The sequence below is a fragment of the Alligator sinensis genome, unplaced genomic scaffold, assembly GCF_000455745.1.
Source record: "Alligator sinensis unplaced genomic scaffold, ASM45574v1 scaffold237_1, whole genome shotgun sequence".
Taxonomy (NCBI): domain Eukaryota; kingdom Metazoa; phylum Chordata; order Crocodylia; family Alligatoridae; genus Alligator; species Alligator sinensis.
The window spans coordinates 3938086-3963411 of NW_005841849.1; the positions used below are offsets into that span (position 1 = coordinate 3938086).

The following is a 25326-nucleotide window of genomic DNA, read 5'->3' on the forward strand; positions in this document are numbered from 1 at the left end:
GTATGAGCTATTAGATGTACACATTGTGCAGTCACACTCATAAACTTCTCTCTCAGACTCTTAAAATAGCCCTTGCCTTCATGTCCTGAGTTGGTGGACCACACCAGACTAGAAATCATGCCTAATCAAGCAATTCATATATATGAACACATGTCCAATAAACTACTCCAGAGACACTTCACTCATTTTTACTACTGACATATGGCAGAAATACAACTCTAGTAACCAGATAAATGTCCGGTTTCTACTTGATTTCCTGGTTTAGGCCATTATAGATAGGCAGAAGGATGCTCAATATGTGCTGCTCTCTTGGGCCAAATCTAGTACCTCAAGGCAGAATCCCAGAACTGAAAAAGGAACAAGGAGGCATTCCAGAATGATAAATGCTCTTAGAAGTGAAATGCTTTTGTCTCCTATTAAATTGGAAAGAACCAGAATGACAACGCTAGAAACATTTGTCAGCTGACTGGTGGACATATTGAGCTGGACAAAGTGCCATTCCTGAGCTGGACAAAGTGGCTGGGCTTGTACAGTGTAGTGCTGCACTCTAGCTGATACTCAAACTATGATCCAAGAGTAGTAACTTACTAGCTAAACAGGGAAAATGCCTCACGCATGCTGATCCAGGAGCAGCTGAGCTAAGCTCGTCTTAGACAAAACTTACTCCTTCCACATCTTACAAACAAGCATGTCGTTTCTTTTGCCTAGAGCTCACCAAAAAGGAATGTCCCCAAGAGGGACTGGCAGAGGCCTGGCCAGCAATGTGAAAAGAAAAACAGTCCTGACTTGACTTTGGGGCAGAAAGGTGAGAGGTTGGGTCCTGGGAGAATAAGTTTGTTAATAAGGCACTCATGTTACAGTGATACGTATCATATAAAAGAATCTAAACAGAAACCAAAGGCATGGCAACATTATTTGTGAGGGGTGGGGAATTGGCATGAATCACTGCAAACCAAAACTGCATTTCTCACAGCTCTTTCCAGCCAACTGAATTTTATTTTTAAAAGTTTTCTCTCTCTCTCTCTCTCTCTCCTTTCAATCTTATATAAAATAAGGGTGTCTACAACTGCTTCAAGAATTTCAACTGTAGTGCAAAAGGTGTATAAATGGCTCCTTTTCCAATGTTTAAAGAGCTTAACTGAAATCAGTGATTAGGAATAAACTGATTAATTGTATCATGCACCTGTCCTGTCTCTTACAAATTAAGATCAACAGCATATGCTAACTCTAATGACAGCAAGAGACCTCCTAGAAATAACACACAACTCCATTTAGCCACTAGGAAATATATCAGCAGCATACTCCTTTTACAGATACAGGACATTTGATGTAGAAGAACAGAAGCAAGAGTAGAAAAGTGAATCCAGATAATATCTTCACATTTATGTCTGGCACTAAATAACAGTTTCTGCATGCACACATATCTAACATTATGCTTCACTAAGTTTCAAGAAAACAATTAGAAAAATCCCAGTACAGAAGGCAAATATTTCTGCTATCATCTCCAGACTATTTCATGTAATTGAAGGCTCAGTGCCTCTTTACTATTATAATGAGGTAATAAAAAAAAGCCCAAATCCTAAAACAAAAGGCACTTTCTTAAGCCTTAGTTTACTTACATATCTGACTATTACATCAATCCTTTCACTTATATTTAATAGGAAGGAAGGGGAAAAAACAAACCCAAAACACCTAGAATTTGCTGTGTTTGAAGCGTGAACCAAGAGCTTTCTTACTGATCTGTACAGATGTATGTGCATGAATGCACACACGCCCACACGCAGAGAGAGAGAAAGAGAGAGAGCGCATCTGGAAGACCCTTTTAGGAAGTATAAATTAATGGTTTAAGGAGTGCTAAATACTCCTCTTTTATCCCTCCCTTTAGCACGAAGTGTACTGTCATATACTGTGCATTGGCACATAGGTGGGGGCCTAGCTCCCCAGTGAAGTTCATTGCGTGGCCTCAGCAACAAAGCACCTCCACCATAGCTAAGATAGAAGGAACCCAGCGGATACTGTGTTATGTTCATTGGCTAGGGTAGGTCAACCAGAGTGGATACGTGTCTGCCTGACAGAACAATTTAGGGAGCAAAAGGTCAGCTTAAAATGGCAACCATGGGTTACTCGTTGAATCAAAATGAACAGGGGCAAAACATAGGAAGGCAGGTTCTTTGGGTAGATGTGATATCTTTTTTAGACCAACTGAGTAGTTGGGGAAAAGTTCTTTGCAAGTTTTTGGGCACAATCACCCTTCCTCAGGCGTAGGGAGTCTCTATGCTTGAAGAAGGGTGCTTGTGCCCAAAAGTTTGCAAAGAACTTTTCCCCAACTACTCAGTTGGTCTAATAAAAGATCTCACATCTACCCAAAGAACCTTTCCTGCCTATGTCTTTAGACCAACATAGCTACAACCAAAAACCCCAGGTGCAGAACAGGAGTTTCTGTCTCTTTCAGGGTGCAGACAAAAGTGACAATTTCCACCCAATCTGGCCATAGAAAGTGGTCTATAGCTGTGGCCAAACACAAGTGCATGGCTGCAGACAGCTTAAAAAATGGCTGGCTGATCAGGTGAAAATCCAAACCCTCATTGCATGAGGGGTCAGATGAAGATGTTTCAAAACAGTGTCTTCTGTAACTTCTGTCTGTGCTGCCTGCCAGCCTTTCACTGTTTTCAGAATGGGAGGGGGGGAAAAGGGGAGTGAAGGGAGTTCAGTTTGTGGGGTTTTCAGCCCCTGCTGGAGGGTGGGGTATGTGGATTGGAGCCTCAGTCCCTCCCAAGGTGGGAGGCTCCAAATCACCCACTGTACCCTCCAGTGCTGGCTAGAGAAACCCTAGAATGAGTTCCCTCTGCTCCCTTTCTCACGTCCCATTCTGAAAACTTTGCAGCTTTGCAGGGAGGAGGGGCCATTGCTTGGGGCAACCGGCTGTAGCCAGCAGCTAGATTCCCCTCCCCCTGGAACCAACAGTGAATTTCTGTTTGGTCTGAGAAGCTGCGGTAACTCAGAACGCTTCCTGCAAAGCATTCTTAGTTACAGCAGGGAGCTGTACTTCTTATCCATAGTGGAGGTATAGGACAAGATTAACCTAGCTTAACATTAGGGTTGGAAGGGACCTCAAGAGGTCATCTAGTCCAACCCCTTGCTCAAAGCAGGACCGCCTCAAACTAGATCAATCCCAGCCAAAGCTTTGCCTAGCTGGGTCTTAAAAATCTCCAAGGATAGAGATTCCACAACCTCTCTGGGTAACCTGTTCAAGTGTTTTACTTCCCTCCCCGGTGAGAAAATTCTTCCTAATATCTAACCTCAACTGCCCTTGCTGCAACTTGAGACCATTGTTCCTTGTTCTGTCATCTGCCACCACTGAGAACAGTCTAGCTCCATCCTCTTTGTAACCACCCTTCAGGTAGCTGAAGGCTGTTCTCCACTCAGTTTTCTCTTCTCTATACTAAATAAGCCCAGTTCCCACAGCCTCTCCTCATAAGTCATGTTCCCCAGCGATCTTACCATTTTTATTGCCCTCCACTGGACTCTTTCCAGTTTGTCCACATCTTTTCTGTAGGATGTATGCCAGATCTGGCCTTACCAGGGCCAAATAAAGGGGAATAATCACCTCCCTCAATCTGCTGGCAACACTCCTACTAATGCCAGCCCAGTATGTTGTTAGCCCTTTTGGCAACAAGGGCATACTGTTGGCTTATAGTCAGCTTATTGTCCAGTGTAACTCCCAAGTCCTTTTCTGCAGAGCTGCTGCTTAGTCAATCAGTCCACAGTCTGTACCAGTGCCACGGATTGTTCTGTCCTAATTGCAGGACTTTGCAGTTGTCCTGGTTTACATGCAGCCCTCTAACCTCAAACAGCGCCTCTCAAGCAACAAACTAATGAACTCCCATTCTCACCAAGTGCCTGCTGTGTCCCCACATCAGTACAGACTGCATCATCCCTGGACCTAATAACAAGGAGTACAACCTCCAAGGTTCATCCATGTGGAACTCTAACAACATCATATATCCCATCACCTGCTTACAATGACCCTCTACTGTCTACAGTGGACAGACAGGGTGATCTCAACCTGTAAGAATGAATGAACACTGATCCGACATCAGCTACAAAAAGATACAAAGGCCTGGGGCCAAACACTTTAACCTCCCCAGATATACTATCAGGATTGCTGTTTGTGGGCAAAAAAATTGAAAAACCAGTTTGAATGGGAAATTGCAGAACAAGAAATCATCCACAAACTAGACTGTATTAAATATGGTTTAAACAGGGACTATGGATTCTTAACTCATTACCTGAATTAGCTTTTGTGACATGCTTTGTTCCTATGGGTTTACTGCTCATTTGCTTTTCTCTCCTAGTACTGCTCCCCCTCTCAAAGACTCATTATTAAGTGTCCATACCCTGGACATCTTCACATCCAGTATGTGTCACATGTTTTGATGCAAGTTTTGGGCCAACATTTGGGTAGATGTTGGTATGAATAGAGTCATGGTTTTCCTTTTTTAAATATCCAGCTAGATTATAATTTAACTTGACCTGGAATTTTCCTTCAAGGTCATTAGAAGGTGACAGTTAGCAAGGAAATTTTCTCAAGAAAAGAAGGCAGGCTTGCAGAATTGGGTAGAATCTCAACAAAATTAACAGAAATCTAGAACCAGACAAGTGGAACACTGTGTTGATAAGTGGTCAAGGGCTCTTTAGAAACCAAATACAACTCAGAATTTTAAATCTCTATTGCTCATGAGATCTAATGAGGCTGCATATTTATAATGCAAATTCCATCAGCAAACTATAAACAGACTCAATGGAGCTAAAGATATTGCTGCATTTCACTTCACAGTAGGAGGGAGTGTCCACAATGGAAAATGAGTGGGTTTGTCTTGTTCTATAGAACTCTTGTCATGTCATTATTCAAATGGGATTTGCTTTGGGTTCTTCTGCTGTTTTAAATGCCATTCTGCAGCTAGAGGGGATAATCTGCATAATGGCTATTCATAAAGAAAAAAGAGAAAAAAACTGAATGCATTTTGTGGTTAAGTTATAATGGTCAAACCCCAGGACTGCTTTGTAGATTGTGGCCTCTTCTGAGCAAGAGGCCTTTCCACATAAATGTTTTAAACATGAAAGCTGATGATGGTTCAGACCCATTTAGCCAAGAGGTAACAATCACACCTCTGGGTTGCATATTTTCTCTAGCAGACTGTAAAAGCCACAGATCACAAACAGTACAAACAGCAAAGGAGAACAGTTGAGGGTAGAGGCTCATGACAGATCAAAGCTACTTGCTTGCAACCCATGGAGAGTGGATTGGTCATGTGGTGCAGACTTGCCTCATTTTAAATAGCTTTACTGCATCGCAAAATGGCTATGAGAAGGTTAGCTGTAATTCTTCCTCAAGACAGATCCATGTAAAGAAGTGCTGCAGTTGCCATAGGGTAGGCAGTTACGAATGGAATGGGACAGGTTCTGCACGATGGGAAACAGGAAGTGAGACACTCTCCACTGACGTGCAGCACATTTTATGTAAAAGCTTGTGGCCCTCCCTGGCCTAGACAAATTTTTAGCCCGCACTCTGGCTCTATAGTATCTAGATGAATAGGATACTATTTTGAAAATGGAAAACTAAGCCTTAACATCAGAAAACACATTTGCTTATGGAGCCCTGGCTCCCCTTCCCTACAGAAATAAGTACGAAGAGGCAGCCTGGAGAGTGGGGAGGAAAACGTTTGAGTTTCCATTGCAGTTTCCTATTAATTAATCCAGAAGGAGGGCATGGTTGGCCAACCTTATTCCTTATGAACAGGCAGTGGTTCATCCACCAAATCCCAGAGGTCTGCCCACCATGAGTCATGTAATGGAGCCATCCAAACATCTACTGCTCCCAAGGTAGTCCTGGGATTGCAAGCACCAGGCAAGATCCTGACCCATTGCTCAAGCAGTGCAAAGCCAGATTTACTACTGAAGCAGCTGTGTATTTCAGGGAGGTGGTATGGGCAGGGAGAAAAAAGTTAAAATTTCTTTAAATTAAACATCTGCATTTTAAAGGTATCAAAAGAATGTGAGGAGTAATAGTTTGGTTATGACTCTGCTATAACTCTTTAGGCACCAGTGGCTGAGCAGAAATTCAGCTGCAGCAGATGGGGAGAGCAAGGGTTTTCTGACCTTCTTTTTATACTCTTTATGGTCTCAGTTCATTCACCTGGCAAACTGCCTTAAGGGACTGCAGTACCTTGTACTGACTGACAAGGATTCCCAAGGGTGCTGTAATGTTAGCCAGTGACAGCTAAAGTGCAGTCCTTAACCTCCTTACCAGACACCTCCCTAATCCAAAGACAGGTCTACTCTGTTGTAGCCATTCCTTTTAGCAATCCTAACTGTCATAGAGATGTATTCCATCTGGCCCCATGGACTTGTATCTAACTTAAATGTACCTTGCTGCAATTTGAGACCATGGACTTGTATACATCCAGCTTTTCCAAATAGTCTCTAACCCAGGAATGGCCAATCATTTCAAGCGGGGAGCTGCTTACCAAGTTTTGACAAGGTGTCAAGGGCCACATGGGTAGCCCTGCCATTTAACAGGTGCCTCACCCCCTGGTCACCATCTTGGGACCAGAAGTCCCACCTCCTAACTCCTGACCTTTGCCACCAGAAGTCCCTCCCCTTGTCCCCAAAATTACTCCTTTCAGGAAGGGGTTTTGCCATCTCAGAACCAGAAAAATACCAAATTATATTCTAAAAATCAAACATCTACAACATTCATTAATTTGATTTTAAAAAATATTTGTGTCCTGTTTTACAAGTGTTTGTGTAGTGTACACAGAAGTGATCACACAATAGCTTAAATTTAAGCTGGGGGGCTGTGGGTATGTGGGCTGTGGGGAAGGTGTGGGGGTGTGTGTGAGGATTTTGTGGAGGGTTGTATATGTGTAGGGAGTGTGTGGGGTGAGGGAGCATGTGGGGGGTGTGGTTATGTGGTGTGGGTGCGTAGGGGGGTTGTGGGGGCTGTGGGTAGGGGGGAGGGTGGCTGGGGTGATGGTAGGGTGTGCTTGTGCTCATCTCCTCCCCAAACTGTTCTTCCAGGTGTAGTAGTTTGAAATCTGACCTTGCCTGTGAAGACTGTGAAAAAGCAGATTAGGTAGGTGGGGAAAGAGCACTGAAGAATGTGAGGTGTTTCCTAAAGGGAACATCATAAACAGGGGTACTTCTACATGAGATACTTCAAGCACACCTGACTAAATCTACTGCACATTAGTGTGACGGGCAAAGTCCATGGAATACGCAATAGATTTAGTCTAATGCATATTAACGTCTCTAAAAAAGGAAAACCCAGGTGTACCGGAATGTGTACCCCCCTTTCCAATATAAAGGGATGGTCAAAGGGGTGTATGTGCTGGAGATGGGAACTGCAGCTTGCTCACAGCTTCCCCTTCTCTGGTGCCTCTATAGAGGAAGACCAGGACACAATATCTTAACTATACACATGGTTTATTCAGATGCAGAACAAAAGGGGAGGGGATAGAATAAACTGGATGAATGATAAAGATAAATATTTATATATAATACATTTCAAATCAACAAATAACAGAACAGGTATTCTATCCCCTCCCCCTTTGTTCTGCATCTGAATCAACTGTGTATATAGTTAAGATATTGTGTCCTGGTTTTCCTCTATAGAGGCACCAGAGAAGGGGAAGCTGCGAGCAAGCTGCAGTTTCCATCTCCAGCACATACACCCCGCTGACCATCCTCTTCTATTGGAAAGCGGGGTACACACTCTGGTCTTCTCATCCGTCCTACCGGTCAGTGGTCGAGGACAGCACAACAGTGATTGCGTTACAGAGGTCAACTCGCAACTTTGGAGCTGGTGCCATTGGACGGGGTTTGGATTCCTTGACCACGACCTGCACTTCCAGGATAAGGCCTTGTTTGGACAAGATGGGCTACATCTCTCTCCAAGAGGTAAGAGTTTGTTGGCTAACAGGTTGGCCGATCTCCTACGCCGGGCTTTAAACTAGGTTAATTGGGGGACAGGGATGTTGACAGCAGGGAGAGGCCAGGAACGACGAACCTCAAGCCAGGTGCTGGAACACTCCAGGTAAGTACCAAGGGCCCCGCTAAGCATCAGAATGGGGGAGTAGCAAGGGCAGAAATTGGAGGGGGGGCTTAGATGCCTCTATACTAATGCTAGGAACACAGGGAACAAGCAGGAGGAACTTGCACTCTTGCTTGCAAATAAAGAATTTGACCTGGTTGGGCTAACAGAAACTTAGTAGGATCCTACCCACGACTGGGCAGTGGACATTGAGGGCTACAGGCTGTACAGACAGGCCAGAGTGGGGAAAAAGTGAGGGGTGGTATTGCTCTCTATTTTAAGGAGCAATATACATCTTCCATAGTTAATTTGGACCAGGAAGAAGGGCAAATTGAGGTACTATGGTTCAGGTTACACGGGGGTTGGGGTGAAAGGGACTTGATAGTGGGGGTCTACTACAGACCCCCACACCAGGTGGATAAGTTAGGCCTAGAATTCTTGAGACAGCTCTCAGAAGCAGTGCACTGAAAGGACCTGGTCATCATGGGTGACTTTAACTTCCCAGACATCTGCTGGGAAAAAGAGGCAGCCAGGTCTGCCCGTTCACCAAGGTTTCTAACCACCTTACAGGACCTTCACCTATCACAGGAGGTACACATTCTCACTAGGGGAAATGCCTTATTAGACTTAGTACTGGCCACAGGGGTGACTTGGTGGGGGATCTGCAGGTGCAAGGTAACCTAGGGGATAGTGACCACCTATTGATAGGGTCTACTATCTGGAGAAAGGTGGGGAAGATAACTAGTAGGGTGGAAGTGCTAGACTTCAGGAAGGCCAACTTCAACAAGCTCAGGAGATTAGTTAGGGAGGGACAGACTGGTAAAAGCCTTGGAGAGATGGGAGTCCAGGAAGGGTGGCCATTTCTCAAGAGACTAATTCTGCAGGCACAGAAAAGGACCATCCCAGTACACATAAAAGGGGGCAAAAAAGCAAAGAAACCCTCTTGGTGGAGCAGGGAAATCCAGCTCTTCCCTAGCTCTTCCTCGGCCCCAGCTTCTTCTTTCTTCTCCGTCCCTTGTTGTCTCCTAGCTCCTTATATACCCTTTTAGGGCTCTGCCCCAAGACTAAAGACTGGCCAGTTGCGGGGTAGGTGAAGTGCAGTCTTTAATTAGGTCCACTCCTTGCCTCACCTCAACACAGGGGCAGGGTGGACTCCTCCCGAGGCTCCTCCCATGCTGGTCTCTGATTGGTAGGTTTGCCCCACCAGTTGCTTTGACAATTCTCTAAACCCAAGGAACCAGGTGAAGATAGGCAAGCCTGCCACAAAAGCATTCATCTGCGCTAATGCATGGATGATTTTACTATCAGAAAGGTGAAATTATAGAACTTGAACAGAAGTCTAGGTAGTCTGACAAGTTTTTTAAATGCATGAAACAGAATATTCAGGATGTTAAGTGAATTTAATTTTGGATACTTGCCTTACCTAGAGAAGTATCGGTAATGAGGAGAGGAAGTTCATTCAGTCAGCATACAGAACAATTACATTTAGATTTGTTCAGTTAATATGTTCAGTTATAGCAGATTTATAGATTCATAGATGCTAGTGTCGAAAAGGACCTTAGTGGATCATTGAGTCCGACCCTCTGCCCGTGGCAGGAAAAAGTGCTGGGGTCATGTGACCCCAGCCAGGTGCTTGTCCAGTCGCTTCTTGAAGACCCCCAAGGTAGGGGAGAGTACCACCTCCCTTGGAAGCCCATTCCAGATTCTGGCAACCCTAACCATGAAGAAGTTCTTTCTGATGTCCAACCTAAATCTATTCTCTTGTTCCTGGTTATTCCAAGGGGTGTCCTGGTAAACAGAGCATCTCCTATTCCCTGCTGCACTCCTCCTCCCCTGCAGTGAATTTGTGTACTGCCACAAGATCCCCCCTCAGCCTTCTTTTGTGGAGGCTGAAAAGATCCAGGTCCTTTAGCCTTTCCTCGGGGCCTTCCCTGCAGGCCTCTAACTATATGAGTGGCCGTCCTTTGGACACTCAAGGTTGTCCACATCCCTCTTGAATTGTGGCACCCAGAACTGGATGCAGTACTCCAGCTGTGGCCTTACCAGTGCCGCATAGAGGGGAAGCATCACCTCCCTGAAGCTATTCATGATGCACCTTCTAATGCATGACAATGTGTGGTTAGCTCTGCTAATTACTTCATCACATTGATGATTCATATTCATCTTGGAGTCGGCAACAACTCCGAGATCTCTTTCTGCTACTGTGCTGCTGAGAAGGTCACCCCGCAGCCTATAGGTGTGCTGGTGATTCCCTCTCCCTAGGTGCAGCACCTTGCACTTGTCCTTGTTGAACTGCATCCTATTGTTCTCTGCCCACTTCTCTAACCTGTCCGGGTCCACCTGGATTCAGTTTCTTCCCATCAGAGTGTTTACTTTGCCCCATAGTTTTGTGTCATCTGCGAATTTGGACAGAGTGCTTTCCACACCCTTATCCAGGTTGCTGATGAAGATATTGAACAGCACCAGCCCCAGGACCGAGCCTTGGAGGACCCCACTGCCCACATCTTTCCAGGTCGATACCGACCTGTCTACCACCACTTTCTGGGTATGACCCTTAAGCCAATTTGCCACCCACATGACTGTGTAATGGTTTATGGCACAACCATTCAATTTGTTTATGAGAATAGGATGGGATACCATGTTGAAGGCCTTCTTAAAGTCCCAGTAGATGACATCTACCTCAGCTCCTGCATCTAAGCATTTAGTGACCTGGTCATAGAAAGAAAAAAGGTTAGTCTGGAAGGATCTACTTGCTATGAACCCGTGCTGGTTCCCCTTCAGCATTATATTACCTGCTAGACTCCTACAAATGTGATCCTTGATCATTTTTTCAAGGGTTTTCCCAAGGATAGAGGTGAGACTAATCAGTCTATATTTACCTGGATCCTCTTTCCTGCCCTTCTGAAAATAGGGAGCACATTGGACCCTTTCCAGTCCTCTGAGACCTGACCTGAGCACCACGAGTGCTCAAACAGCTGTGCCAGTGGCTCTGCTATGACACTGGCTAATTCTTTCAGCACCTTTGGATGGAGCTCATCTGGTCCCGCTGACTTAAACACATCCAGCCCCTCCAAGTGTGTCTTTACTAGGTCACCGCTGACAGTAGGTGGGCTGGTGTTCCTCCTGCTTCTATCTGTAATGCATGTGGGAGATTTGTCTAGATCTATGTTCAAGAATACAGAGGCCAAAAACTCATTGAAGAGCTCTGTTTAGTCTCTCCTACCTGTCACCAACTGCCCTAGTCTATCCTGTAGGGGTCCTATGCTGCCCTGTGCCTTCGTTTTATTCCCTATATACCTATGCTGCCCTGTGCCTTCGTTTTATTCCCTATAAACCTGAAGAAGGACTTTTGTTGTCCTTAATTTTTGTTGCCAGCTTAAGTTTTAATGCTGCTTTGGCCTTCTTGACTGATTCCCTGCAAGTACGAACCAAGGAGGTATACTCCTTCTTGGTAGCTGCCCCCTGTATCCACAGCCTTTATGCCCCCTTTTTTTTGCCCTTACCTGTCATTACAAGTACTAAATTTAAAGCGCCATAATTACAGCACAGTAATGAACATGTAGACGTGTCCACTTTCCCAGAGGATTTTTTTTTAATGGTGAATTGCTATAAGAAAGAAACACTATATTAAGGCTAGCAAAAGCATTGGATATTATTATTCATATAGCCAGGAAAAGCAACAACTGAAAAACTGTAATTAATAAAACAAACAAGTGGGAGCTTGACAAAAAAACTAGCTGCCCTATATATGTATCTATGGGACTCCCAGCAGCATACCTCAAACTCTGTAACCAGTGGTCTGAACCAGATTTTTGTGCACATGGTTCCAAACCATTACTCGAGTGACCAGAATTATTATAAATTGGCCTTAAGACATGAGAATAGAGAAACACTCTCGGCTTCTTTATGGTCTACTGAATGCATCCAATATTTCTGGAGCGTCTGGTCTGTGAGCTAGACTCACAGGTTTCTGTTCCTGCATCCAGTATTGAGCACAGGCAGCGTATGTGCTTTTCATAATCTACATTTTACAAATGCATTCAGTTTCCCTGGAAAAGTTGGAAAGTAGCAATGCTGCATATTAGTAAGCGTAGGTGTGCTGATGCACATTTTGAGCATGTTCAAGTACATTTCTTTACTTCCATTAGGGAACTTGTCCATTGCCAGAAATCAGTGCAAATGAATCAGTTCTCAAAACAGGTCATTCCTGGTTTCTTTCAGCCTGGAATTGCAGCTGAAGCACATTCACATTCAGCACTTGCTCACTGCACCTATGACATGCAATAAGAGAAATTCAGCAATAAGCAGTTTGTGTGGATGGATCTATGCTACCTGGAGGGAGGACCTGGGCAGGCCTGGGGACAGAGGCTTTGCTGACTCTTCTCGGTGATAGCCCAGGAACGGGGCCAGCCTGGCACTCAGGCAGACCACACGAGCTGTGGCCGTGACTAGAGCACTGCTCTGTGGGGAGGGGTGAGCAGGGTGCCACAAAGTCCACTGGGCTGCCAGTGGAATGCATCCAAATGTGAGTCATGATAGTATCTGCTACAGATATTCGTTACAGTGCTCTAAACTACAGCACTGAAGTCTAATACCATATCCATCTAGGGATTCACCATTTTTATAGCACTCTTTGGGCTTCTGTACCTGGCCCAGGTTACTAATGCAGTGGGAATGTAATCTTAATTACAAACTCTTCAGCTGCTGGAGAAATTGCCCTGCTAATCACATCTCTCTGGATAGGTAGTGTTGTTTCACCGTGTGGCTGTTATTCAAGCTAGGTCAGCTCCAGTAGAACAACTCAAGTTAATACACGGCAGCATTTAACTCAGTAAAGACAGACATTTTATTCTCTCGTGCATCTCCCAGCTACTTCTATTTGCTGCAAGCAGAACAAGTGGAAAGCACTCTGTCTTAGAGATGGAGTTTCTCCCAATCCTCCGCTCTTGTTTTAGAGAAGAGAAAGTTATTATATGCCATACCAGGATGCAGTATACTCACTGCTGCAAGCACAGCATATTGGCACAGTTGGGGTATCATTGGCCATGCCTTCCTATCCATTTGCTCTTGGGTAATGCAGAATATCCAGCTTCTGTTCTCTCCTTCTGTGCCCGAGACCATGGTCTGAGCAAGTCTAACACAGCTACAAATGGGACATAGCAGTTTATTTTTCTGCGTAGCCACATAAGACAATGGCCCAGTATAAGCCTCTTCAGTTACATACGACCATAAGTAAAATCTAACGTACTTCAATGGATGTTAATTTACAGCTCACAATAAAAAATTCCTAGAAATTAGATGTACAGACTGAGATATAAACAAGTGCATAGGTTCATGGAAGGCATGTGTGTTGTTTATTGAAGACTGATTTTAAAAAGAATCTGCCTTTATATCTGAGAACAGGCTACTCCGTTCTCCAATAAGATCATTTCATTCTGGTTCTTTGTACAATATGGGTTGTGTTTAGAGGTGCATGCATGAAAAGTAAAAGGAAGAAACTAGATAATGAAATTCATACAGACGGAGCAACTTCCAGAGATAATCAATGGCTACATAATAAGCAGCCGACTCTAGTGAATATTGATTAGCCAGTGCTGGCAGGGCCCTACTCAAGGGAGGTCAGCACTGCTGCCAGCTGCCTTGTGAGAGGACAAAAGAGACCCCAGAGAAAGGCAACTTATAAATAGTGCATTTATATGGGCCCACAGTGGGAAAAGAAGTTTGACTTCAGGACAAAAGCATCAACAGCCCTTTTGCTCTTGTTAATAAACTACTGCTGTAAATTATGAAATCCAAGTAAAAAAAAGAACCCCCCCCCCCCCCCCCCCAAACCCTGCCCTGGTTGAATTATTTTACCTGCGAACTATTGCTTACAATTTCTACTTGTGATTTTTGGATTCACTGGAAGATCTTATTCACTGAAATTCTCCCTGCTTTGTAGGGAACCAAATGTTTTCATAACAATCAACATTTCAGTCTTTTGTTCAACATCAGTTGTATGCTTAGGGAACATCTCCATGGCATGATGTAGCACTGTACAGAGTTATCCTGGCTAGCTTAGGTGCCAGCAGTGATTTAGCCAGGTTAGCAGAGTGCTCTGCCTGAGATAATATACACTACATTGTCCCATACAGACATACCCTGAGTGGTCACTGACCAAGGAAATTATTTTAAAACAAACTAAAAGATCCCATCTTTTCTAAGACTGCTTAGATCAACAACCCTACTGCTACAGACATAGCACCAGCAGACACAAACCAGACTATACATGATAGCATTTTGAATCATTATGGAACTAAAAAAGGAAACCTACCTTATTAGAAGCTGACAGTCTTTTCTCACAGGCTTTCTGTGGAGAGAGAAATTGAAAAGTTAGGAGAAAGGGATCTGGTAATAGTGTTCTACCAAAGGTGGAGTGGGGGGAGGGAAGGGGCTCTCAATTCAGTCCTGGCGTAACTCATCCAACTTCAAATGAAGCCACAGCAGGACAAACTTGGCCCTGTGTCTTTGCCAAGGAGAACAACAGTAGCCAGCCAAATGCAGCTGCTTTCACATTTCTTCAATGAATCTGTTCATTCTACTCTTGTGATACAGTGGCCATAAACAAAGGCTCCTCATGATGTCTCATTGTGTTATACATAATTATACAGTATAGACTTCATAAATATACATACTTCAGAGAACCTTACTTACTCAAGCTACTTCTGAGGTGGGTTTAGTAGAGGAGGAACAGTGACAACAGTGAGAACAAAAAAGGGAGAAAAAAAACCCTAATGGTTGCTTGGAGAGGCGGTTGGGGATGTTGTATATAAACACATTGTTAAAAAAAGGAACCAACATGAGCTGTGCCAAGCAGCATGAACCCAGTCACTTTGCATGTGTTTTCCAATTTTACCCACCCTTTCATTTTTAGATTTCAAGCTCTTTGAGATGAAAACTGTATCATCTTACATTTGTACAGCACACAGCAGCTGCAAAGTGGATTGTGGCTTTGGATGCTACCATAATAGGACCCCAAAGCATGGTGCTTAGATAAGCACCACTCCTCCTGGACCACAGGTTGAGACACACTCCGTTTGCTCAAGTGCCCCCATGAGACCTAAAGGGATATTTCTCAGGAAAATCCACAAGGGAACTTAAAAAATATTCCATTTCTTCTGGCCCTTTTTAAAGACTTTTCTGCAAGGCAAGGGAATTGGTTTGTGTGATTTAATATCATGGGGCATTTGGAATGGAAAAGCTCGGTCTTCTAGAGACTCTTATGTTCACTTTTCGTGCAACAGAAATTCTTCAGATCTCTGAATGCTAATTCTGTAGGACAGCAGGCACAAGTTTCAGCAAGGTCACAAGTGAAGACCCTGAGAAGGCTGAACTACAAACTCATGTTAGAACAGTGTAAGTAAAGTGTCATTCTACTGAAGTCACTTGAGACCCACCTGTGAACGTGACTAGAGAAAAAAGCTAGTATCAAATTGGAATTGAGTTTGATTTTCAAGGATTGTGTCAAGTAAGGTGTGCATAGGCTCTTTTAGTTCTTTGAAGGCTACTGTTTAACCTACCACACTGAGCACACTCACTTATTTTGCCAGATAAGTTTATAAACTGTTAGGGTTATGACAGTTCAGAGAGCTTTAGAGAGGTCCACAATCTGCCAGGCTCACAAAGAATATTTTTGCCAGGACCCGTTGCTTCAATTTTCATGGAACCATTAGCAAAAAGTACTATTCAGCATGAACAAGAGCTGTAGGATGTGGCCTCTATTGAATAACTTCAAATATATCAATAAATAGTAGTATGTCCTAGGTTTCACTGAAGGCTGGTTAACAAAACAACTTTGAAGTGTGTAAATCAAGACAGTTTAGATAGCTTAGCAGGCTTGGAAGATTTCTAAAGCAAAACAAAAAACAAAAGATCCAGACTTCACTTCTTTTCAATACTGTTCAGTGTCTGAGCAATAATGAGACTCCTTTGTTAGGAAGATTGGTTCTATTCTTTGCTGAGGGTATTTGATAAGGTGAGCACAAGGAAAAACAAAACACCAGGTTCATGGCATTCAGGGACTTAAGAGGCTTCCACAGCTCCATAATCACAGTTAAACTGCTACACCTGTCTTTGGAGGAATTTGCACAGAAAATATTGCCTATGATACAGTACCTGGAATGATGCACGCCCGTGTCCAGCATTAGGGTAGCAGCTGGTAGAAATAGTGAGAAAGCGACAAGAATAAGAACCCCTCCACCCCCTGCCCAAGGATTATGTCTAATACCATCATCCTCACCCAACCTTTCCCCAATTTCCAAAGTCTTACGCAGCAATAATATTCCCAGGAACTCTAAGCACAGTTAGCTCTAGTTACAGTTTCCAGGTAACCATCCAGCCCCTACAGCCCTTGCTGAAACAGTTGGTATTTAGAGGTACTTCCATTTATTCTTCTATATGGCATAACCATTGCAGCAAGGCTTTTAGGCCCAGTTATCTTATTTATGATTTTATATTTAAAGGAGGGACAAATACTAAGAGGCAGAGAAGAGAAAATCATCAAGTGATTTGAACAGAAATTACTTTTGAGGTTGTAAGTGCATGGCCGTTCCCTTCATCAGATGTAAGCTCTTACAGCTCTCACCTGATGCAGTAAATTATGTTTTGCTATTGCTTTATAGGAACAAAATATGGAAGGTATCACTATTAGAACACAGTTTTGTAAAAATCTAAAAAATGTTTTGAATACTATTCAATAGCATGTAGCTCTTACATAGTGCTTCTCATGAGTAAGTCTCAAAGCAGTTTGTAAAAGGGAGACTAGTATCATTAACCCCAACATTGTAATACTTCCCTCTATATTACAAGCAGGAAATAACTTAAGGCTTCATTCATCAGTTGCAGGAACATAGAGCTTCATTAGGGCAACAGGCATGAATAAATTCATAGTGGTTGTAGAATGTGTGATCTGTGGCAATGAATTCTATCATTGTGAGCAATAATGGACCCTGGAAAGAAAACATCTCGTGGGAATCAGCACGCACCAGGCAAAGCAAAACAGAAGAGAATTGGGAATTGTCCAAGACCTATTTGACATAATATTTTTAAATAGGCAATAATATGTATTTACTTGAATTGCTAAAAACACATTCTTGATGATTAGAGCAAATCTACATTATAAAGGCTGCCTGCTTGATTACACAATAGCTATACAACGGAAATAGTACAGACAGTGACTATTATTTCCTCCACCCAAACTTTGTGGTGTCAAGGTGTCTCCATTTTTAGGGGGTGGGGGAGGAAACCAGCTGAAATGGCAAGAAGTAGTTCAACACATCCTCAGCCTGAAAATGCCACACCACTATCAAATGATACAGTAGTGATGGTGAGTTTTATTCTCTACACGTGTTCTGAGGAAGAACTGGACCGAGACCACAAAGACACTGATTCTGCAAACTAACCCGCTTGGAACTTGTGGCCACAGTGACTTGAGTACTTGGGAAGAACAATCCTTTTTCATTGACCAGCTTGTGGGATGGAAACCTAAGCCATTCATACAAAACACCTTTCATTCATTGGAAATATGGTGCATATCAGATCTGCTCCATGGATCATTAACAGTGAGAACTGCAGAAAACACAGTAAGCTCAGTTTATGAAGCTTCATGCAACAGCTTCAATCTTGGCTTGTGTAGGTTCTGACCCAGGCTTTCACTTTGATCTGGGTTGAAATAAAGGCTGACATGCAAAACTAAATGCAGCCAAAATTGCCACTCTTTTGTGGCTTGGGGTCAAAACCACCCAAATTTACACCCAGAACCATAAATCAGCCCAGCCTTGCTTGAAATGTAGCCCAGACCTGCTAAAAGGTTCATACACTTTGGTGAACTTGCCCCGAACTTTGCTTTGGAAATGGAAAGTAAAACAAAAATTTTCAGCTCGTAAGATTTATTACAAAAGTTTTGCCCAGCTCCAATACCGATCCCTTAAAGGACACATCTATTGTTTTTCCTTTAAACTCAGAAGAATCAAGAATGGGGAAAGAGATCAGTCTCCCATTTCTGTACATGTCTAACCTTTCAGCCAACTCCTCATAATGTCTCAAATGAATCATGGATTTGGGGATGATTAAAAACCCCTTCCCCTGTATAAACACTTCAACTTATGCACACGTTTCACTTGTGCATATAACCCCACAGTAGACTTACTCTGGTGTGTGAAATAAGACACATTTAAATGCTTGCCAAATCAGGGTCAGATTTTGTTGAAACAGCAAGCCAATTGTGACAAAATGAGGCAGGAATTTTTTAAAATTGAGGGAGGTTTAATGGCCCTGTTATTGGCTCAAGGCTAGTGCAAGTGGAGCAACAACAACTCAAGTTTCTTTTTACTCAAACAAGTCAGTGCTGTGCAATTCATTGCGAGTCATAGTTAATAGTCATCTCTGCACTTGGTTTCCCATTTGTTTCCAAAGAGTTCTCCTTTTGACTGATGAGGTGCCTATAGCATGCTTTATTATCTACTTTTGATCTCTGTGTTAGACAGGGATGGTCTCATGGAAAATTATAAAAGGTTTTTAAAAAGTCCAAGTTAAGGAGAAGGAGATAATCTATCCATCAATCAACAGGTTTCCCTCGCTTTCTGTGGGTTCTGTACGTGCAAATTCACTCTTATGCGATGATCCTTTTTATACCAAAAATTTGTTATATGCGAAGTAAATTCACTCTTCTGCGATCAGTGTGGTAGAAGCCTGTAGTTAGTCGCTTTGTGCAGTGCATTGTGGGAGTGATCTGCACCAAATTAGAGTCTCCTGCATGGCTCTGTATTCCTTGTTCGTTGTCTGCGACATGTGTCCCCACCATCCCCATTATGGTAACATTCACCCCCACCCTGTGCTTGTGTGTACCATCTGCTGTTGGTGAGTACCAAAATTGTCTTGTAAAAGTGGTAGAAATGGGTCTGGGGGTCAGTACAGTCAAGGTCTTGGAACGTATCCCTATTTGTTACATTGTAAAGTGGGTCCCCTTTATGCAAATTCAAGTTATATGCTGTTTTCCAGGAACACACGTAAAGCATAAGGAGAGGGAAACCTGCATATTAAATCTATAACCCTTGAGGGTGGTTAAGCACTGGAACAGATTACAAAGAAATAGTGCAATCTCTGTCACTGGAAGTTTAAGAGCAGGTCAAATGAACGTCCGTGTGAAATGGTTTAAATGAGGATGATCCTGACTTGCGTAGGAGACTGAACTAGACCAAGGGCATCAAACACATAGCCCATGGGCTGGGTCATTTGGCATGAAGACTTTGCCCTGCTCCTGGCTGGGATGGGGAATTTGCCCACAGTGGCTGTTAAGTGACCAGATGATATCTTCACGCTGAAGCCCTAGCAAGGACTTCTGCAGGAACAAGCCTGGCACTACACCTTGTTCCCATGGCAGCAGCCAAATGTGCATGATAGACTTCTTCCCAGGGTGCTGCTGGAGCTCCAGCACTATAGCTCTCACCTGGCTGTTTGACTTGTGCCACGGAAACAAGCCATAGTGCTATGAGGTTCTAGCTCCCGCCTGGTTGCCAAGCACAAGATCAAAAGCAGCGGTGCTGGAGCCCCAGCAGCACTGTGGGAAGAAGCTGTTCCTGTGGCATTAGCCAAGCATCCATGATACCAGGCTTCTTCCCTCTGGGTCCCCATCAAGACTGGCCAGAGCAGGCACCATATGCGTTGGATCCAGCATATAGGGGTCTGCAGGCCTGATCTGGCCCGCAAGTGGGTCCCACGCCACTCACCTGGTCCACACCTAGAAGTGATGGAGTACTGTGTTCTGTTTCAGCTTTATTTTTCTATACACTGTCATCTTCCTAATTAAAGACCATTAATTCAAAGGAAAAACTAGTTTATTGCTGGAAAATTAAAAACTACTGATGCTTGAATTAAAATCAGTCTTCAGAAGCTACCCTCTTCTTTAGGATCCATTTCTTCTTGTTCCAATTTCCCTCATCTTTCTGACATAAACTACCTCCTTCAACTAATTTTTACCATTTATATAATGGCAACATTAAATTTTCTTCTTTTTTTTTTTTTATAAACAGATTTATACAAGTTGGATTCAGATATTCTGGAGGGAAGATAGGGGATGGTGGGGGAGGGAAGGAAAACACACATAATTTACAACAGCACACCACACTAGCAACTTCCTTTTTATTATCCAGATCCCCCAGGATTGCACATTTGCTTCCTTGAAAATAACCTTTTGGTTTTTACACACAACATTTCAATAAGCTTACAGCCTCATCACATCTTGTTTTTCACACTGAACCTGTGAGAACTGGCAAAGAGAATATATTTTATCTTTAATGTTTTCCTTAAGTGATGAGGATCTCAATTCTGCTCTCAGTAGTAATATTTCTTTCAATTTAGAAGGCCCAGACTGGAAGATTTTAGTTGTTAATAGCATGCAGCTAAATTTTCAGGAAGGGCCTTATTTTTCTAAACATCAATGGGCACTTTTTATGCACTTTCTAGATATTAGTCAGATTTTTTTACTATTTCTTAATGTTCAAATTCTTCAGGAATAAAACTAAACTGAGGAACTGGCACAGTAACCAATGTTTGTAGAAGGGTGCTTGTTGCCCCCCTCTTTCATGCAGGAAGGTTGGATTTCAAAACAGAAGTAGGACTGTGACTTAAAAAAAAAAGCATGGTAGTAACACACACATTTTTTAAAAGGTGGGGGCGGTGGGGTGGAGAAGGAAATGCTGTTAGAAACAGTACTAGTCCCTTCTGCACGTCCTTCCCCTAAATTTTCCATAGAAGTGGGGGGAGAAAGAGCTGTCTGCTTTGGAAACATTTTAATATTTTTTTGCCAAATACTAGGACATTTTCCTGTACTTCAGCTGTGAAAGAATGCACAGAATATGAAATGGAGCAATGAACGAACTGGAGTTTGTCTTTTATACAATTAACGTTCTGTAGCAAAAACATTTAGCTTTTCTTCTAGGAGTAAGAGGTCTTACTATGTGAAAAAAGGGGAAAAATTGAGAAGCCAAATAGAAATCAGGACATGCCTCTGAAGGGTTGGGTTGGGTTTGGATTTACAGCACCAAGGTTGATTTTAGCACAGCTGGACACAAAATCAGTGCTGTCTTACTGGAGTCCTGTACCTTAAACATGGAAGAAGGAATTCTTCCATTTATGCTCCTCTGTTCTAATAGATCTTCTAATCCCCAGTATTGCAACCTTTACACGTTGAGTTAAAGGTGACCTGCAAAGATAGTTTCTCCTTCCATTTTCTCTTGGTTTACCATATTTATTCATATAGCACATGCACTTTCCCCCAAAAAATTAGCTCTCCAAAACTGGAGTACGTGTTTTAAATAGGGAAGCTGATTTTCTGGCTGGAATAGAAAAAAGTGGAGATGCTGTAAAATGGTTGCGAATTTTTTCCCGCCCCCCACAAGCTGGCTGCACGGAGGGAGGGGTAGAATTCTGTCTTCAGTAGTAGCTACAATTTTAACCCTTTTCCAGCCACTAGGAAATTGTCAGTAGCTTTTGGCTGAGCAGCAACTGTGAGAGGGTTAAAACTGTAGCTGTTCCCTGAGCGGGCCATGGAGGGTGAGTGTGCTGTCCCTCCTCCATGCAGCCATAGCTCTGGAAGAATCTTCTCTCTTCGTTCTGCCTTCCTAGAAACAAGGTATGTGTTTATTTGGGGCTGTACTGTATGCAAGAAAATACAATAGTCAAAATGATGGGATATGTGAGCTTAGCATAATCAAAAAGGCAACATCCCCTGCATTTATTTAGCAAATAATCACCCTGATTCCACTAGAATAAAATTGAGATTTATAAGAGAATAAGCCTCTATATGGTGATTCAAATACCAAATATACACCTGCCAACCTTCAAAATAGAGGGACAACTTGCAGTTCCTTGGGTCTGAAACTATGTTATTGTGTGTCAATTCCATTCTATTAGAAAATGGGATGTTGCAAGTATTGAAGTAAATTTAACTGCAAAAGTTGACTTGGTTCCATAACCCCGTGATTCTTTATTAACAGATGTAGACGTTTCCAAATATACTAGTACAGAACTTAAAATCTGCAACTACTTAGTCAAGTATCCCACCGTTGATTTCTACATCAGTTCTTCAATGGAGTGACACCAGCATTGAACTGGAATAACAAGTGGCGAGTCTGGTCATTAGTGTGTTAAATCACTTGCTGCAAAAAGGAGATTGAAAATGTTCATGTTCTTTCACAGCCATATTTGCACTTTTTCATCAAGATAAAAAAAAAAAAATAGTGAATCTTCTTAGGGCAACATGGCATTAGATCTGTCTCAGAATTAGTTTTAGAACATCTACTTTGTTTCTCTATCAACAATCCGAAGAGAGTCACTGAAAGAGTACAGTAAAGATTGGGAATGTTAACATGGGAGACCAGGTTACTCTTAGCAGATGTCCTGATGTAAGGTGGGTATGTACTAGCTATGCTTATTGCTTAATACTCCTCTCTGGAGGTAGAAGGGAGAAAAGCTACAGGGTGAAAGGAAACTATCACTGCCATACAACAACAAAGGTTACTCCAAACTCTGTTTAACACCAAACTCTTCAAACCACTGAAAAATGTTCATGCTTCAGTAGATTACTTTGAAAATTCCTATGCTACATCAGGGGCAATGGCAGAGTAGAGTTAGCACTGAGACTCTAGGGCAGGGGTAGGCAACCTCAGGCACAGGTGCCAGAGCATGGCCTGCAAAGGCCTTTTGCTTGGTACACATGCCTTGGGGAGGATGGAGGGAAAGGAGCCAGGGCTGTGCTGCCACAACAAGGGTCAGGTCCCTCATGGCTCCCCTGCTGTCCAACCATGGCATGCCAACATCTTACAAGTCAAGGTTGTGTGTGTTTTTGGCACTCTGCCCAAAAACGTTATCAACCCCTGCTCTAGGGTCATTTGGTAAACACTGGAAATTGCTTCTCTAAGATATTGAGCTCCTGCTACTAACAATGCCCTGTCTTTCAAAAGTGCTCTTTTTCTCCCTCAAACCACCCAGACCTAACTGGGAAAATTATTAAAAAGAGGAATAACAAGGAATGAGCATATTTAATAGGGCTGTGCAAAAAAGCACCGTCTCATTTTGACTTGCGTTTCGATTCACTGCTTCGAAGCACTGCTCCATTTCATTTTGTAGAAACTGTTTCAATGCATTTCAATGTTTTGCCCATAGGCTATAATGGGGAATCACAAAAATGCCTATAACTTTGTCATTTATTTCCTGATTTGAATGAAAACAGTACTCCTGTCAAGTATCAAGGAGATAAGGGCAGGGGTTTCTGGGAAACTACACCTCAAGGTGTCGACAAGCAAAACTCATGTCACATGTGTGTTAAGGTGGAATGAGGCGAAAACAGCAGACATGGTAGCCCCTGCTGAGGCCATGAAGCCTGCCAGCTTTCAAGGAGATAGGTGCATAGGTGCTGATGTTGCTGAGCTGCTGGAAGACACAGCTCAGTAAGCTGACCCCAAGGCACAGAGAAAGCTCAGTTCAAACAATGCTTTCCATGTTGTTTTTCCATCCCACCCCCAGAGCACTGGGACTGCAAGGGACCTCAGGGAACGATCACAGTCACTGGCCAGCTACACAGTCAATACCAGAGCAGTCCTTCCCCGCTCTTCTCCCTCCCTCTCCTTAGTTTCTCTTTAGCTGCAAGCAAGCCCAGCTCCAAAATGTTTTAACTTCCCTCATTTTGTTTTGAAGCCGTTTCAAAGCCTTTTGTATCATTTTGATTTTGCTGTTGTTTTGAGCTTGAAATGCATCGAAACAGCTTTGAAATGAAACACCCATCAAAATTTTGCACAGCCCTAAGATTTAACTGCTTTTGCACTCAGATGACCGGAATCAGGAACCAGCATTGAAATCCAACATTATTGGTCTGTGATTCTGGCTTTGTGAATGGATCTGTGCCAGGCAAGACATGCCAGGGAAAGGTCTGCATTAGGGCTCTGCAAAGCTTCAGGTGGCGATTCGATTTGGAGGAGATTTGGCTCGATTTGGATTCGGAGATTCAACCACTGAATTGAATCAGGGGACCAATTTAAAGGTCCAAATCGATTCAAAGCTCTCCAAATCTTTGCAAAAGATTCAGAGAGCTTTGATGATTTGGACAGTCCCCGGTGCCTGCAGCAGGGAGCAGCAGCCAGACTCCAAGCTGTTAAGTACTGGGGGCCAGGGGAGGGGCTCCACTGCCCCAAGCTGCATGAGCCCCACCTGACCCACCCTGCTCCCCCAGCCCCCGCACAGGTGCCCTGCCCGGGCCAGCTCTGACCCTTTAAGAAGAAAAACAAAAAGCCAAGGAAAGCCCCAGGACTCTCTACTCCTGGTGCAGCTGTGGGGTTTTGGGGGCTTGCAGAGCCCCCCATGTGGCTCAGCCACAGCAGAGATCACCCCCCCCCCCCCCCGGGGGGGGCCGGGGGGCGGGGGGTTTTTTTTTTTTGGGGGGGGGGGTCTTAAAGAGCCAGAGTTGGGGCAGGCAGGGTACCTGTGGGGGGCTGGGAGAGCAAGGGGGGCAGGGGACTTGTGCAGAGCCCCCCCACACAGTGTGGGGCAGTGGAGGGCAGCAGAGATCACCCCCCACCCAGCAGAACCCGGTGAGCTGGGGGTTTGTTTTTTTTTAAATACAAGTGCCAGGAGCTGGGGCAGCCATTGCCGGGCTGGGAGGGGGGCGAGGGATGGGCCTGGCTGATTCGAAGATTCAGCCGCTGCTGAATCTCCGACTCAGATTCAGCCGAATTGAATTGGGACAGCGATTCGAATCACCAAATCAAATTGCTGGCCCCTGAAATGGGCCAAATCCGAATCCAAAGCAAATACTAGCCGCTTCGCACAAGCCTAGTCCGCATGTCCCCTTTGTCCTGCCTCTGCAGCTGAGCCAAGCGGAGCAGCCAGGGGAGCAAGGCTCAGAGGTGCACTGCTCTGAACCCTGCTGGTTTCAGCTCCTCCAGACTCCCAGAGAGAGGAAGAGACAGAGCTGAGGGCTTCAGGACTCACAAGAGGGCATCTTTAAGGCTATTTTCCTTTCACACAGCTCTGGCCTGCTGCAGAAGTGGGACCAGGAGCTCCTCCCACTGCTCTTCAAACCTAAGATCATGGAGAGGCCAGGAGGAGGAAGAGCAGCAAGTGAAGAGAAATGGTAGGAAAAAGTAGAGTAGAGGCTTGAAGACACTCAGAAGGTTTCCACCCAGAGCAACTCTGATTTCAAG

At 43.8% G+C, this 25326-nt stretch overlaps 1 protein-coding gene across 2 annotated transcripts in view; it reads right to left on the reverse strand.

Annotated features, from left to right (window-relative positions):
* Nucleotides 1-25326, reverse strand: part of ARHGEF4 (Rho guanine nucleotide exchange factor 4) — a 385996-nt gene that overhangs the window by 345346 nt on the left and 15324 nt on the right. For both annotated transcript variants that reach the window (XM_014522338.2, XM_025209647.1), the window contains exon 2: nucleotides 14406-14441. In XM_014522338.2, coding sequence (XP_014377824.2) covers nucleotides 14406-14441 — 36 coding nt within the window. The remainder of the gene's footprint in view (nucleotides 1-14405; nucleotides 14442-25326) is intronic.